At 30.9% G+C, this 17,212-nt stretch overlaps 4 protein-coding genes across 4 annotated transcripts; all 4 read left to right on the top strand.

The window, feature by feature from the left end:
• Positions 1-4,226: 4,226 nt before the first annotated feature.
• LOC120254582 (dirigent protein 4-like) lies at positions 4,227-4,829 on the top strand. The gene has a single exon (XM_039262671.1). The coding sequence runs from the start codon at positions 4,238-4,240 to the stop codon at positions 4,781-4,783; it is 546 nt and encodes a 181-aa protein (XP_039118605.1). The 5' UTR covers positions 4,227-4,237; the 3' UTR covers positions 4,784-4,829.
• Positions 4,830-7,383: 2,554 nt separating this feature from the next.
• LOC120254576 (dirigent protein 4-like) lies at positions 7,384-7,880 on the top strand. Its single transcript, XM_039262665.1, is given in 3 exon segments — positions 7,384-7,623; positions 7,625-7,743; positions 7,745-7,880. Coding segments are annotated over 3 exon segments (495 nt in total).
• A 4,476-nt stretch (positions 7,881-12,356) lies between these two features.
• Positions 12,357-12,973, top strand: LOC120254581 (dirigent protein 4-like). Its single transcript, XM_039262670.1, has one exon. It carries the CDS (start codon positions 12,362-12,364, stop codon positions 12,920-12,922), a length of 561 nt encoding a protein of 186 aa, XP_039118604.1. The 5' UTR covers positions 12,357-12,361; the 3' UTR covers positions 12,923-12,973.
• Positions 12,974-13,940: 967 nt separating this feature from the next.
• Positions 13,941-14,658, top strand: LOC120254579 (dirigent protein 4-like). The gene has a single exon (XM_039262668.1). It carries the CDS (start codon positions 13,967-13,969, stop codon positions 14,528-14,530), a length of 564 nt encoding a protein of 187 aa, XP_039118602.1. The 5' UTR covers positions 13,941-13,966; the 3' UTR covers positions 14,531-14,658.
• Positions 14,659-17,212: the final 2,554 nt, after the last annotated feature.

Here is a 17,212-nt window from a genome sequence, read left to right as displayed (position 1 = left end):
AAAATCCTCATCAGATCTATTTATAATTGGCTACTTATATGAGCTTCTTACGAGCGTAAAGATGTGGCCATAAGGAGCTAGAGAAGATAAGTTATAAGCCTTACAGGATCACTTACGGCAGTATGTCCTGTCCGTAAGATCTTCTGTTTGTGTTACTGTTTAATTTACAACCATAAGTGCTAGATCGTAAGCTTCACTTTGTAACCCCTTGTGACTGCACTTACAAGCGTAAGCTTGGTCGTAAGCTCCTCTAGATGGTTCTTATTGGCATCCTTACGGGCGTAAGTCTTGCTCGTATGGTCCTCTAATTTGACTCTGACCATAAGTACGCAGGCCGTAAGCTGCCCGTAAGCCACCCAGTTTGCCTTGTCTTTCTTCAACTTATATCGAAAGAGATCCAATTTCTTCATTTGAGGTCTAAAATGCTTCTTTCGGTTCTCTCTCTCTTTTAATTGCCGCCCGAAACTTGAGAATGTAAGACACTGATGAGTGTATGTATGTATTTTATACCTATTTATACACTTATTCGGCATGTACTAGAACTATATTGTGGAATTCGATGCTAAATTTAGTGTGTTTTGTATTCTCAGGCTTAGGGCAGTGCTTAAAGACTGATAAAGCCAAATGAAGCATTTTAGACCCAAAACGATGGATTTGGAGTTATCTCGGCATCATTTGTTCTTCAAGGACAAGATAAACTAGGTGGCTTACGGCCAGTTTACGGTTGTCTTTACTGCCGTATGTCAAATTTAGATGACCTTACTGACATACTTATGCCCGTAAGGAGGATTCAAAGCCAAATCAGAGAACCTTATGGGCAAGGCTAACGCCTGTAAGGCTTATCGAGAGGAGCTAACAACCAGAACTTAAGCTTAGAGATGGGCACGGGCCGGTTAACCGGCCCGGCAGGCCCGACCCGCCGGGTTGCGGTTCACCTGCCCACCGACCCGGACCCGGCCCGACTGGGTATAGAACCCACCGGGCCGGGTTGGCCCGTCGGACCCGGCAGTCCGGGTCACAGAAGCCGGGCCCCGAACCGCCCTGGCTCCATGTTGACTCGACGGGCCGCCCACTAAATATTAAAAAAATTCAGAAAAATTTAGAAAAAATAAAAATTCAAAAAGGGTTGGGCCCTGCATGGCTAACCCGCTGGATCACGGGTTGGGCCAAGCCAAAGCACATATCGGCCCGTCTCTATGACGGGCCGAGTTCGGATTGTTGGCCACGCCCTCCGGTCGATGACCCGGCGGGCCGGGTTGCCGGACGTCCCGTGCCCACCTGTACTTACGCTCATAAGGGCAGTGGCAAGAAGTAGTATAGCGAAGGTTACGATTCATCCTTTATTGCCGTATGTTGGACCGTAACACAAACAGAAGACTTTACGGATGGGATTTCGGCCATAAGTGTACCCGTACAGCTCGCGACCATCTTTTTCAGCTCCCTTATGGCTAGGTTCTTACACCTGTAAGTAGCCTGTAAGCAATCCGGTATAAATAGAATTGTTGAGGATTTTTATTGCAAATTTTACTTGGTTTATTCTACTCTTTGGGGCGACCCTTGGAGGCGAAGTTTTGGAAGAACGTGGAGAATCTCCAGCGCTTAAGGAGCAATTTGGAGGAGAAGTCGAACTTACATTCAAGGGGATTGAAGATCATAACTGTCAAGACCATCTTATTGGAGTGTGTAAAGCTTTTTGAGCAAGTCTTCTGGCAATTCTTCATTGGATTTTTTATGCTTTAACTGATTTCTTATTTGCAATCATTTTTATTTGAGTATAATTGTGTGATTGAATGCATGATTGCTAACGAGGTGAAAGCCTTAGCTCTCATATTTGGTATTGCCATGTGATGAGAAGAAATTCCCACATAGTATAGATTTGCCATAATTCAAGAGGATGGTGGGTATCCTTTAGTTAGGATATCTAGGAGACATTGTTTCCCACAATCCTTCCTAGTGGGTAAATGAGAATCTTTGTGCTCTTTGCAATCATGTGGAGTAGATTTTAGGAGAAATCGCATCTCTACTTTATATTCAGATTAGGGATTATTTTTTTCCCCGGGAGGAGATTATCTACTTAAGAGATTGTCATTAGCCATAACAAGGTTTCATAGAGTGTTAATGCATTTGTGTGGATGTCTATATCAGCTCTGCACCGATTTAGGTACTCTATGTTTGAGAAATCATGGTTTTATATACTTTTTTAAACCTTACGGTTCAAATAGGATTGCATGCTTAGACAATCTTTGTCCTGCACTTTATAACCCTAGAGGGAGACTAAGCCCGAGCATCGCTTTCTTCCTTGATTTCTCTCCCTTTATCTTCAGTATTCTTCTGCTTTTGTTTACGCACACATCATTTCACTATCCAGGCTATTTTTCACATTTAGGGTTATTACTAGTATTCACTTTCTTCTCTGTGGACTGATACTTTGTATTTTAAGCACACTTTATTACGCGATAGGCACGCACACCTGTGTCCCCATTAGACACGCTAAGTTTTGCACCGAATTCTATAATATAATCTTAATACAAGCCAAATGAGTGTATAAAATAATATGAAATACATGAATGCTGGACACTTATCAAAATGCTACTTTATATGTTTTTATTGGTGAGCATAATGTTACTGTTTTCAATTATGAATAGGTAATGAGTGTGATGAACATGAGATCTAGTTTCATTGTGTTTCTTGTTTTCTTGCATAAATTCAATGCTATAATATCATCATTGTAGCTTACTATTTTAATAAAGTACCTATATGTCATAAAACAAATATTTTCATATATATATTATTGATTTAAACTTAGTCTTAATTTTCAACTATAACTATAAAATCATAAAATTACTATTCCTCTGTTTGGTTGGCAAGCGTAGGAGTGAAGGAGGATTGTGTGAGGAATGAGATGAAAGGAGAACCTTGATTGGGATTCATCCAAAAAACTTGAGGATTGCCCAATCCATAACAATAAATAACCATTTTACCTTTTCTATCAATTGTTTAATAGTTGCCCATTCAATTGTTATTAAATATAAGATATGTAACAACACACATAACAAGATTTTTTTTTTCTCCCATGTTCCAGCTTGCACTCTAAATTGGGGATGAATTTTTTATTATTTAAATTATGTATGTTTAAATTTTAAATTTTAAAATTAATAATAATAAACATTCTTTTATAATAATAATAGTAATAATAAGTATTTTTTATTGCAAGAAAAACTAAATAATAATAATAAATTGATTGTAAAATTAATTATAAAATTTAAAAGTTTTAAATTATAAAAATAATGATAACATATTACAAATAAATAATATTATTGGCTAATATAGTTATTTATTTAATATTTATTTTATAAGGGCATAAAAAACATTTTTCACATATTTCTTTTATTTCTTTTTTCCATTCCCAATGAATTACTCTCCCATACCGACTAACCAAACACAGTTTTTCTTTCATTCCTAATCTATTCCCCGTTATTCTCATTTCTATTTCATTCCTCCTCAACTACATTCCTTGTAAACATACAACCCCTTACTATTTTAATAAAGTACCTATATGTCAGAAATCAAATATTTCCATATATATATATATATATATATATGTTTTTATTGATTTAAACTTAATTTTCAACTATAACTATAAAATTATAAAATCACTCCTTACCCAATGATGTTCCCTCAAACAAACAAAAGTTGGTTCTAAAGTCCAAGATCAGTTAGGAGGTTAATTGGAACTTCGGATTTTCTATATATTTTCCTTCCACAAGTGTTTTTGATTTATTAGATAAATATTCTTGGAAAAAAACATATTTAATAAAATTAAATTTTTTTAAAAATAAAATTAAAAACTTATTTTGATAAGTAAATGTAAAAAAGCGTTGAGTAAGGAACTTGAAGGTGGTTAAGACCTATATGTCATTGCTGTTTGTTAAGTCAAACCAGGCATAGGCAAACCTCCACCAAGTCAAGACACGTAACTTACGTTTTTGTTTTAAAGGCCTAAACCATTTGACTGTGCATATGAATAAGCATCCCTCTCCTCTAAACAAAGCGCAAGTTCATATTTCACTGGCAACAAACAGTAAATAGTTAGCATGATATCACTATCAACACAAATAAGCATCAATTTATAATATTAAAAAAAGAAAATTTCCAATTCAACCCCCTATAAATTCACACCCTGTTATAGCTTTAAAACACATAAACTTACACAAGAGAACAAGAAAGAGAGAAAGAGATGGAGAGGAGATCAATGTATGGAAACCTAATTGTTCTTATTACTATCACGTTTGTATCTCATGCATGCCATGCATACTTAGGCAAAGAGAAGGTGACAAAACTCCACTTCTTCTTCCACGACATCATCTCCGGCGACCACCCCACCGCCGTGCCTGTGGCTTATCCTAAAGGAACAGTGATTAAACCCGGTAGTCCAGGGCCTTTTGGTGCAGTGTACGTCGTTGATGACCGTCTAACTGAAGGCCCTGACTTAAACTCAAAGGTAATAGGACATGCACAAGGGTTATACGTGTTTGCAGGACAGAAGGAGCTTGTATTGGTCGTTGCTTATGACTTTGGGTTCACTTCTGGTGAGTTCAATGGTAGCTCCATCAGCTTATTTTCGAGGAACACAGTTTTGGAAAGTGAAAGGGAAGTGGCCATTGTTGGCGGCCGGGGGAAATTTAGGATGGCACGCGGGTTTGCAAAACTTAAAAAGTACTTCGCTAATGTCACTAGTGGTTATGGTGTAGTTGAGTATCATATTACTGTTTTTCATTATTAAGGAGATGCTTGTTGCTCTGTGTTTTAGTATTTTCATGAATAATAATGTGGTCTTATGTGCCCTTTTTTTTCTTGGAAAGTTACTTTCTATGGAATATATAATGTTATGTTTGGGTATTTGTATTTTAATTATCTAAAATTTTTAAATTTATAATTAAAACAAATTATTTTTGCGTTTGTTTTCTCTTTGTATTTCAATATTATAACAAAGTATGTGAAAATCTTACATATGCTTAATTGGCATAAGTTCAAAATGACAACAGTGTGTATTTTTATTATATAATTTGTATGTTTCATGAATAAATGTTCTCATATATATATATATATATATATATATATATATATATATATATATATTCCCAAAGATTCATTTTAATTTTATTTCCTGAAAAAATTGCATAATAACTAAATAAAACTGAATATAGATGTTGGCGGCGCCATTGTGTAGTAGTTATTGTAAGCCTTTGCTAAATCAGCATCAAAAAGTCAATCTTAATTACTTGAGGTTTTCACAGTATCAATTAAAAATGAGCTTAAGAATTAAATGATGTGATGCACATAAAATTCATTTCTAACCATCCTCGACTATCAAATACCATCCCCACCATCTTAAGATTGGTATTGACATTTAATCAAAACGTGCAAATTAAATATTTCACCTACTTATTCAGACAAGGAACCCCATATTAGAAATAGATAGATAGGGAACTTGCCGTTGTTGGTGGCTGTGAAAAATTTAGATGACACGTGGGATCGCTAATATGGGTTTACGGTGACTGTAACCATTAGTGATGTTATTGTTGAGTATACGTTTGATAAAGTGTTTCCTTGAATATATTCAATGATGTAATGTTATTGTTTTTTAATCATGAATGAGAGAGATTTTATTTTTAAATTTAATTGTTAATAAGTGCTTGCAGGTTTTTTCTGTTAAAAAAATACATAATAATTTATCAACTTTGTGTGACATTGTGCCACTATTTGTGACGGTTTTTGACACAGTTAAATTTTAACTGTGCCAAAAACCATAATTAATGTAGTTCATGCATTTGATACGATGTAGGCTCACATGTGCCAAAAACCATGACAAACACATCATTCTTTTATTTGTCACAGTTTTTGACACTGACGAGTCTAAACTTTACTAATGACCGTGACAATAATTATTTTCATTATTATCAATTAGGAATGTTGCATATATATATATATATATATATATGCCAACAAAATAAAATATATTATTACTTTAATATTATATTTCACCGTGATTAGCCCTTTGGTCAACTGTTTTTGTAATAATTAAATCCAGTTTATAAATATTGGGTTCAATAGTTGAATGGGTTCATGTCCAACGTGAATAACAAAATTATAAATATTGTTTATGACGATGGATATACATCTCACGTGATATATATTAAATTTATGATTAAAGAAATTTAATTTTTTTGCTTATAACCAATGTATTGATAACTACTTGTGTTATTTATTAACTCGAAGTCTCCAACCCACAAAATATTGTGTAATCTCATAATTGCAAAAGATCAAAAAATATAAATAAATAAAATCAAATACACACATTTATCAGCGAAATTATCAATCTTCTTAAAAGCCTAACCTACATGTTTATGTCTATCTATTTTATCATATATGGAACAAATATGTTTTAAAATAATTTTTTACATGTTTATATCTATTTATTTTATCATATATGGAACAAATATTTTTTAAAATATTTTTTTGTGTGACAAAAGTGATACATGCTGTCAAAGAGAGGTAAATACAGAGGTGTATTAGTTATAGTAGCTTAATGAATCCATAGGGATAAATCTCCTCCATCATGTAGTTTTGGAGGAGAAAATAGTGTTCCTCCTACTAAGGACTGATATTAAAACTAGTAAAAATATTGATAAATAATATTAAGCCGTAATGTAAGGTATGTGAACAGAGTATCGATAAAGAGTAAGGTTGTGAACCCTTGCCCTCTTGTTTAGTTTTTAGTGAGTTATTGTTGGACTATCCGTGGGTTCTAAAAAAACCTATAAAATTACAACAAAAATCACTTTGGTTTTATTTATTTATTTTTTCCTTCCACAAATGTTTAATTCATCAAATAGATATTTTCCACATAATAAATTAAAAAATATTTTGATAAGTGAATCTAAAAATCATTTGATCAGTAAGGAACTTAAAGGTGGTTAAGACCTAGCTACAGTTTATTGGCGTTCTCGCCAAGTCTAAAGAAGGGCAAAGTCAATCCACTACCAAGTCAACAAACATATATATATATATATACACTTGTTTTAAAGGCTAAAACCACGGACTATTCATACGACTAATTCCTCTCATCATACACATGTTCCAAGTTCATCAGCGACCAACACTAAAATAGTACCACAATCAGCATAAAATTAAAAAAAATTATCAACTTGTATATAACACTAGAAGAGAAATTTTCCAATGCAAACCCTATAAAATCACTGGCTGTTATAGCTTTTAATTAAACACTAATAAACTACAAAAGAGAAATAGTAAGATAGTGAGAGAGAGATGCAGAGAAGATCAATGTATGGAAACCTAGTTGTTGTTATTATTACTATCACGATGGTATCTCATGCATGCCATGCATACTTAGCCAAAGAGAAGGTGACAAAGCTCCACTTCTTCTTCCATGACACCTTCTCCGGTGACCACCCCACCACTGTGCAGGTGGCTCACCCTCAAGGAACAGTGATTAAGCCAGATAATTCAGTGAACTTTGGTGCAGTGTACGTCCTTGATGACCCTCTCACTGAAGGCCCTGACTTAAACTCAAAGGTGATAGGACATGCACAAGGGTTAATTTTACGCGTCTGCAGGGCAGAAGAAGCTCGTGCTCGTCGTTGCTTTTGACTTTGGGTTCACTTCCGGTGAGTTTAATAGTAGCTCCATCAGTGTGCTTTCAAGGAACACTGTTTTGGAAAGTGAGAGAAATGGCCGTTGTTGGTGGCCGGGGGAAATTCAGGATGGCACGTGGGTTTGCAAAGCTTAAAACGTACTTCTTCAATATCACTAGTGGTAATGCTGTGGTTGAGTACAATATTACTGTTTTTAATTATTAGTTAGATGCTTATGCTCTGTGTTTTCATATTTAATTTCATGAATAGATAGATATCTTGGTATCCAGTGACGGAACTAGGGCCAAAACCAAATGGGTGCTAATTTTAATTTAAAAAAATTATATTACTTTAAATTTAAAATTATAATAATTAATATTTTAAAAAATATACCACGATTATATCACCATGGAATAAGAGTTTAATTATTCGGTCAAATTCAATCTAGTTTCAATTTAAATATGAAATTTTTTATATTAATTCAAACTAAATAATAATAATAATAATAATAAATATTTTAAAAAATATAAAATATATATATACAGCTAACAACTATCATTACTAATTGAATCATTTGACCAAATACAATCTAGTTTTAACTAGTTTAATAATAAGACTCGTATGGCATTCAACAAAATCAAAACTGATTATAAAATTATTTTTTAAAATTTGAAGATTTTATATAGAAAAATCATTAGAGTAATTTTTTAATTGGGTGAAGTAGTTTGTTACTATAGAATCTACAAAATAAGTACACATGATATCCAAAATTATATTAAATATAAACATATAAATACATTCATATTAATTAGAAATATAAATATAATATATATATATATATATATATATAAGTATATATAAATGTGATATATGTGTGTGTGTATAAGATTGCCATGTGTGTGTGTGTGTAAGATGCCCCCCAAATATAAACATATAAATATATTCATATTAATTAGAAATATAAATATAATATATATAAGTATATATAGTGATAAAAGATCCCTCGCGGCGCCTTTTCCTTGTTGATATCATGCATGTGCCCTTTTTCTTGTTTTAATTTTGGAAAGTTAATTTTCTATTGAATATTATAATGTTAGTTTGGTTGGCTATATTTTAATTATTTTTAAATATTATGATTAAAACAAAGTCTGGTGTACTTACGTTTGTTTTCCTCATATTTCAATATTGTAACTAAGTATGTGAAAATATAACGAATGGCCAACATTGGCATAAGTTTAAAATAATAACCGTGTGTATTTTTATTATATTTTGTATGTTTCATGAATGATTGTTGTTATATGTATTTTTTTTCTCCAAAATTTCATTTTAATTTTATTTTATTTTTTAAAAATGCATTATAATTAAATAAGGCTAATGTTTTGTTTGGATTGGTTTCTCAAAAATAGTGCTTTTTTCCGTTTAGTAAAAGTATTTCTGGAAATAAAAAAGTGCTTATTTAGAATAAGTTAAGATGTATTTTTATGATTGTATTAGCCTTTCTGTAAAAATAAACTAAAAAACAGTTTTTTCAGAACCTAGTCATGACTATGACTCGAGCTGTTTTTAGCATTATTTTTTATTTACAATTTCAGTTTTTTGCAGGAAAACTAATACAAACAACCTTTTTTTTTTAACTCAAAAGTGCTTAACTTATAAAAAAAACATTTTTGTGTTTACCAAAATTTAATCCAACCAAGCCCTAAATATAGATGGTATTGCTGTTGGCAGCCATTGTGGAGTATAGTTATGGTAAGTCTTTTATGAATAAGCACTAGTAAGTTAATTTTAGTTGAGATTTTTTTTTTTCACAAACTAAATAAATTATATAGTTATTAAAGAAACCAGCCGAACACACAGGTACAACAAGAAGAAAAATCATAACAAAGGTCCCATTAAAAATGGGATATAATAAAGACACAACATTAAAAAAAGACTCAACAAAGAAAAAAGATTGGGATTTTTACTTGCATACCCCTGTAAAATCATAAATTTACTTAAATACCCCCATAAAAATGATATTTGTTTGTATACCCTTACAAATCAATTATATTTGCTTCTATGCCCCTATGGTTAAGTTGACTCTTAATGGTGTTAAATCAATGGATGAAATAAGGATAAATTACCAAAATGGGTTTGCTTATATACCCCTTGAAATTTTTTTTTCTTCTTACTTTGTAGACATTACTCATTTCATTCAACAAATGACCATTATGAGTTTGTTAATATACCCATCAAATTTTTTTATTATATTTTAAAGACTTAAATTATTTAAATTATAGATAACCAATATAATTTTTTTATATATGCTTTAATTATTTTTTAAAATTATTAAAAATCATGAATTTTTTAGTAAATTCATATTTTTAAGGTTTTTACAAACATCTCTAAAACATTTTAGATTATCACATGCTCTTTACAAACACAACTTAAAAATAAGTAAAAATTACAACGTGTAAGTTAAGGGTAATTGGGTAATTTTGGATAACGTTAAGGGTAGTTAGATGATGTTAAGGGTAATTGGGTAATTTCATACTAAAAAATAACAAATAATTTCATACTAAAAATTATGACCTGGATGATGTTAAGGGTAATAAGGTAATTATGTTAAGTTGGGTTAAGTGGGAAGTATGGTTAATCCCATAAACCCTAACGATGGCTAACGGTAACTAACGGTAGGAATATATAAGTAAAAAAGTTAGTTTTATGAGGGTATGCAAGTAAATAGTATTTTTATAGGAGTATTTAACCAATTTTATGGTTTTATAGGGGTATGCAAGCAATTTTTCCAAAAAAATTTCTAAGTGAGTTCAAAGATACACATGCAATTCATTTCTAAGTTCTAACCCTCGTTGCCAATCAAACAACATGTCAAGTGATTTAAAATTTACAAATCTTTCACCAATTATTTGATTAATTTACATGAATGCATATTTTTCCAAAAACATAAATGCATATAAATAAAAATCTGACTAAATTAACTTTTACGATGGAAAGATTGACTTAACTATAATCACTGTTTGTTGACAAATACAATAAATTGTATAAAAAGAAATCCCTTTCAGTTTAATTAAAATACTTACAGTTAAAGATAATAAAAAATATGCAAGTCAAACAACTCGCCATCTATAGATGCTAAATTTAAAGTTTATAAATAAAATCCTAAATAATCATATTTATTTATTATTACACCCTCAGTTCTTAAATACATGTCGTTTAAAAATATTGCACAAGAATTAAAGATAGTATTAAATTATCTAAATTTTAACATAAAAAACAATCAAATTATTTAGCTATCCCTCTCTTGAAACTATGTATTTTTTTGGGACTATAAATATTACTCTATTCATTTATATAACTTAGGAAATTAAAGATGAGTAAAATTGGAAGAAAATAAATAAATATTGCTTTCATATTGTAAAATGACAACTATTTTGAAATAAATTTTTTTTTTAAAACAACATGTATTTTGGAACGGAGAGGTTAATATTAAGCCGTTAGGAAAGAGATGAATGAAATACCAATACTTCACTGTGAAGATGCTAAAAAATAAAAAATAAAAAAATAATAAAAAAAATAATAATAATATTTCCAATTGATTTTTGATTAATTTTAAATTATTGATATCTATAATATTTTCAATAAGCAAGTTGTTATTTATGGTTTCTAAAATTTTCAATGAATACAGAAATGAGAGATATAGCTAGGTAAGCCAGATTATAGATATACAGTGGGGAGCTGGCCGGTCAAGTAAAAATATAATTGCATTATTTATTTATTTATTTAATCATTATAATTTGTAAAGTCACTATTATCATTGTTCATGTAGATCTTAAAATATATTAAGAAAAATTCTTTTTGACTTTGAATATAAATCCATTCGTTTTGCCTGATTATATCTAATTTAATAACAATTTCTCTATTTTTAATAAACCAATGGTTTATCCACTTTTTATCAAAATTAATAACAAATCTTAAAAACACGCAACTGACCTTTTTTTGTGAATTCATGCAAGACCAAATATATAAAATTATATTTTGAGTGATTAAAATAAATATTTTTATATTTCACCATTAATTTAACCCTGATTAAAACAAATTGCAAGTGAACCAACCATCTTCCATGGATTTATATATATATATATATATATATGTCTTTGAATAAAAGTGGATAAACCACTGATTTATTAAAATGAACAAAGTACAGTCTAGCAAATCTCTCACCTGTAAGCGAGGGAGAAAAGACAGAGGAGAAAGCAAAGGGCAAAAGTAGAGGGAAGTCTAATCAGTGAAGACACCATCCCAGCATCTCAGGCCTAATTAAAGAAGTAGTAGAAGTAACTATGCCGGAGCAGAGTCTTGGTCGACAACTATATATATGAATTTAAGCAGGGAGGGTGCCATCAGTGACTGACAACTATACAAGGCACCAACTAATTAAAGAATTCTTTAGACTAACTATTTCATTAAACTAAAGGGTTGGAAGTATTCTTCTATACACGGCACCAACTAAAGAATTCTTTAGACTATCTATTTCATTAAACTAAAGGATTTGGAGTATTTCTTTAGACTATCTATCTATAGTCTATACACGGCACCCGCCCTGCTCTTCAAACCCTTTCATTAAACTATATATCCATATATTTTACTATATATATATGAGACAAGGGGATTAAGCATGACCAAAAGCAAAGAAATAAGAAGATAAGATGAACAACGAAAGAATAAATAATGTAATCTTTCTTCATCTTCTCCTTCTCTTTGTTCTAACCATAGTTTCACGAGGCCATGCCCACTACTCCTTAGGTAAAGAGAAGGTCACACACCTTCACTTCTTCTTCCAAGAAAGACTGAATGGAGACCACCCTACTACGGTATTGGTTGCCAAGCCTAAAGACACCGTAATCAGTGCCTCTAATACTTTACCATTTGGGGCAGTGTACGTCCTTGATGTACCTCTCACTGAAGGATTAGACCCAAACTCAAAGGTGGTAGGGCAAGCACAAGGACTTGCAGTGTCTGTAGGGCAGGACAAGCTTATGGTTGTCTTCATGGTGGACATTGGGTTCACTTCCGGTGAGTTTAATGGTAGTTCTTTTAGTGTGTTATCAAGAAACCCTATATTGGAAACAAATCACAGGGAACTAGCTATTGTTGGTGGCCGTGGGAAGTTTAGAATGGCACGTGGGTTTGCTGAGCACCATACATTGACTGCAACCACTAGTGTTGTTGTTGTTGAGTCTAATGTTACTATTTTTCATTACGAGTAATTGTCAGAGTGATGATAATGAGAGTTTATTAATTATGTGTTTCCTCGAAGAAAATTCAATGCTAAAATGTTGTTTTTTCTCATCATGAATGAGAGAGATATTCAATCTTAAAGTTTTTATTTTTGTCAAAATAGTTGCTAGGTAATGTAGCAATTTAAAATAAAAAAAAATAACTGATAATTGATAGAACGATTATCGTATGAACTTAGTCACTAAAAATTTGAGAAAATTTTAATGTAATATATATAGATATATTTAATCAATGATCATTGATCACTTAGATGGTGTGTTTAGATGAGTTACTGAAATTAATAAATTATTAATTCTTTGGTTTTATAGAGTTATTTACTAATTCTTCTTGACGAGACTTAAAAAAATATATTTTCTATATCATTATATATTTAGACAGGGTACATCCGTTAATGACTTTGATTGTCCTGGTGGGTTTAATGAGCACGCAAACAAATTTCTAAGAGTTCTACAAAGTTTCAAAATAAATAAATAAATAAATAATAATAATAATAATAATAATACACAATTTCTTTCAACTTATGCTCATAAAAGTGGTTTATAAGAACAATTCTTTAATAGACTTTCACATGGACAATTTTTTTTTTTTTTTTATAAATTTTGGGTGATATTTTAAGGGAGGATTTCTTAAAACATTTCTGGTGGTAAAGAAGATAAGGTTAGGATGTTAACATATTTAATTAAAAGAAGAGTCAAAAGTTTAAGATTGATTGATGTATGTCATTTTCTAATCTGTAAAGTTCTATTGCTTCTAATGGCAAACCACCAACACTTGCACTTGAATGGCATCTAAATTCAATGAACTTTAGGTGATTAGATAAGTTGGTGAAGCAATAGCAACATAGGAATTTAAGCAGGACGGGTGCCATCAGTGACGGCCAACTATACACGCACCAACTAAAGAATTCTTTTAGACTATCCATTCTTTCATTAAACAATATGTCCACATCTTTCACTATATATGTGAGACAAGGGGATTAATCATGACCAAAAGCAATGAAATAGAGAGATAAGATGAGCAACGAAAGAATGAATAATGTAATCATTCTTCATCTTCTCCTTCTCTTTGTTCTAACCATAGTTTCACAAGCTAGCCATGCCCACTACTCCTTAGGTAAAGAGAAGGTCACACACTTTCACTTCTTCTTCCGAGAAAGACCGAGTGGAGACCACCCTACTACTGTGTTGGTTGCCAAGCCTAAAGACACCATAATGAATGCCTCTAATCCTTTGCCATTTGGGGCAGTGTATGTCCTTGATGTACCTCTCACTGAAGGATTAGACCCAAACTCAAAGGTGGTAGGGCAAGCTCAAGGACTTGCAGTGTCTGTAGGGCAGGACAAGCTTATGGTTGCCTTCATGGTGGACTGTGGGTTCACTTCCGGTGAGTTTAATGGTAGTTCTATTAGTGCGTTTTCAAGAAACCCTATATTGGAAACAAATCACAGGGAAATTGCTATTGTTGGTGGCCGTGGGAAGTTTAGAATGGCACGTGGGTTTGCTGAGCTACATACAGTGACTGCAACCGCCAATGTTGTTGTTGTTGAGTATAATGTTACTATTTTTCATTATGAGTAATTGTGAGAGTGATGATCATCAGAGTTTATTAAATATGTGTTTCCTTGAATAAACTCAATGCTGGAATATTGTTTTTCTCATTATGAATGAGAGAGATATTCAATCTTGGAAGTTTTTATTTTTGTCAAAATGGTTACGAAGGTAATTAAGAAATAGAAAAATTGAGTGGTAAGTGACAAAGGATTATCATATGAAGTAATTAGGCACCAAAACTAGAATCCATAAAATAATAATAAAAAATTAAAATTAAAATTAAACTTGCGGAAAATTTATTTTTAATATATATATATATATAATCGATAATCAGTTAGATTGCGTGTTTTGCAAAGTTACTGTAGTATTATTAAAATTAAAGTGTCTAAGTTATATGGATGTGAGGATTAACAATGGTAATCTACTGCATTTTAAGGCTGTGTCTGCGACTGTGAAAAAATAATGTTGCTATTTTCATTATGAAAGAGAGTTTTAAATGGATTCATTCACACATTTATGGTTTTGTTATTGTTGATGATGATATTGCTGTTTTTGTAATATAGAGTTAATTACTTTATCTTGGGAAAAAAAAGTATACTGTTAATTACAGTTTTTAATTATGAAATCAATGAGTGAGATATGAATTTGTGGATGATTAAGAAATGCTTGTGAGTTGTGAATGGTTTTCCATGATTAAGATCGTGCTTGTGGCTAGTGTTGTATGTTTTCTGGTCTTTTTAAATGCTATTATGAAAAACATGAATGAAAACAGAGTTCAACTGTGTGATAGTGGTTGCATCATATGAATTTGAATGAGCTCGCCAATGTTATTTTCATTAATTGTCAATATAAAGATATCATTGTCAGAAAATAAAAAATATACAATTTTTTTTATAATTTAAAATTAGATTAATTCTCTAAATTAAATATCAATTATGGGGGTGCATATATATATATATATATATTAGCCCAATTATGATCTGAAATTATTTAGTAGGAGTATAAAATTATAATTAAATATAATAAGGACAATTCAAACCAATTTTTATCAAATAAAAAAATTCTTTTATTTTTTTGTACGAATATGCTAGTTGTATATCATGGGTAGGTATAAAATAGGTAGAATTCCAAGGTTAGTCCCTGCACTCTTTTCAATCTACCTTTTTAGTTCTTTTACTTCAATTTAAGCCTTTTTAATATCTCTACTCTTTAAATGAATGCAATCAAGTCTCTCATCTACTCTTTGAACATGCCGATTAATAACTTTTAGTGCTCATACATTCTATGGTTCGTATAAAAGGTAAAGAATTTGTATTATTTTTCTAAATTATGTACACTACAATGATTATTATGGATGAATTGTGTAGAGAATATTAATTATTTTTATGATTAATACAATTTTGGGGACTTCATTGCATTTATTCAAAGAGTAGAGGAATTAAAAGAGCTTAAATTGAAGTATGATGACTAAAATGATAAGTGAAAAGAGTACAGGACTAACCTGGATATTCTACCAATTAATTATGGGCGTTTAATGCATATTTTAATTAAGGTACAATTTTGTTTGCAATTCTTGTTTTCTAAATCTAGTTGTAAGATATTAAAAGATAATTCACTCAAAAAAAAATCTCTATAATTTCAGTATAATAATGATTTTACAAAAATCTATTAGAAACAAAGGTGCAGTGTAAATCCTACACTTTGTACGTTTGACAGGTTTGAGAGATCTCAAGTTCAAACCCTTCACCTTGTATGAAGCATATAGTACCTTCGTCTTGTATATTTGACAGGTCTCATGTTCAAACCCCTCATCTTGTATGAAGCACGTGATTTTTTATGATAGATTTGTATGAGGAGCACTCTCATTCATCTCTAGGATTGCATAATAGGGATATTCTTCAAGTTATTTATAGTGCATTCCAGAGAAGTCTATAAGTCACTGTGGCTAATATACCTATGTATTTATCTTTATCTTAACTAATTATGGTTCTAATTTTGTTAAATAAAATAAAATAAATGGCACCCATGTGTGATATATAGCTTTCCTATGCATAATAAACTCTTTAGACAACTTGCTAGATTGAATTAAATTCTCATCCAGCTCAAGTTGCGGAACATTAAAATCCGAAAATTAATTATATATTATAAACCGTTGAAGTTTTGTAAATAAAGAGATAAATTAATACACATGCTCACTATGAGGCCAAGCATTATTTATAGTTTAATAATAACAAATCATCATTTATTTTAATAAATGACTTCAAGTATTATTTTAATAACAATAAGATTTTTTTTAATCATTTTCTTTTGTTATAAACACAAAGCTACAAGTTCTAAACAATTTAGTGAATTAAAAAAAACATTAAAATAAGAGTTTCTTAAAATATATAGTCAAACCAATGTAGCAATGACTTAGTTTCTAGTGTCACCATATTCAATTATAACACCATCTTACAAAATTTATAAGACTTTAAATAGACCTAACCACGGTTCAGTTTCGGTTCGATTCTGATTTGAAACTGCTGGTTCCAATTTTATAAGCTATAGAACCGAAACCGAATTGTAGTCTTAAGATTATGGTTCTATGTTCGGTTCTAATACAGTTTCAGTTCCGGTTTGGTTCTAAATAATTTGGTTCCAAATAATTTAGTTCCGATTAATTAAAATTTATAAAAAAATTATATTATAAATACTTTTATTTAAAAAATA

Source organism: Dioscorea cayenensis, unplaced genomic scaffold, assembly GCF_009730915.1.
Source record: "Dioscorea cayenensis subsp. rotundata cultivar TDr96_F1 unplaced genomic scaffold, TDr96_F1_v2_PseudoChromosome.rev07_lg8_w22 25.fasta BLBR01000513.1, whole genome shotgun sequence".
NCBI lineage: Eukaryota > Viridiplantae > Streptophyta > Magnoliopsida > Dioscoreales > Dioscoreaceae > Dioscorea > Dioscorea cayenensis.
This window is presented reverse-complemented; position numbering and strand designations above follow the sequence as displayed.

Bases quoted from the DNA above. Each gene is read 5' to 3' on its own strand.
- LOC120254581 (XM_039262670.1), top strand. From the start codon at position 12,362: ATGAACAACGAAAGAATAAATAATGTAATCTTTCTTCATCTTCTCCTT.
- LOC120254582 (XM_039262671.1), top strand. From the start codon at position 4,238: ATGGAGAGGAGATCAATGTATGGAAACCTAATTGTTCTTATTACTATC.
- LOC120254579 (XM_039262668.1), top strand. From the start codon at position 13,967: ATGAGCAACGAAAGAATGAATAATGTAATCATTCTTCATCTTCTCCTT.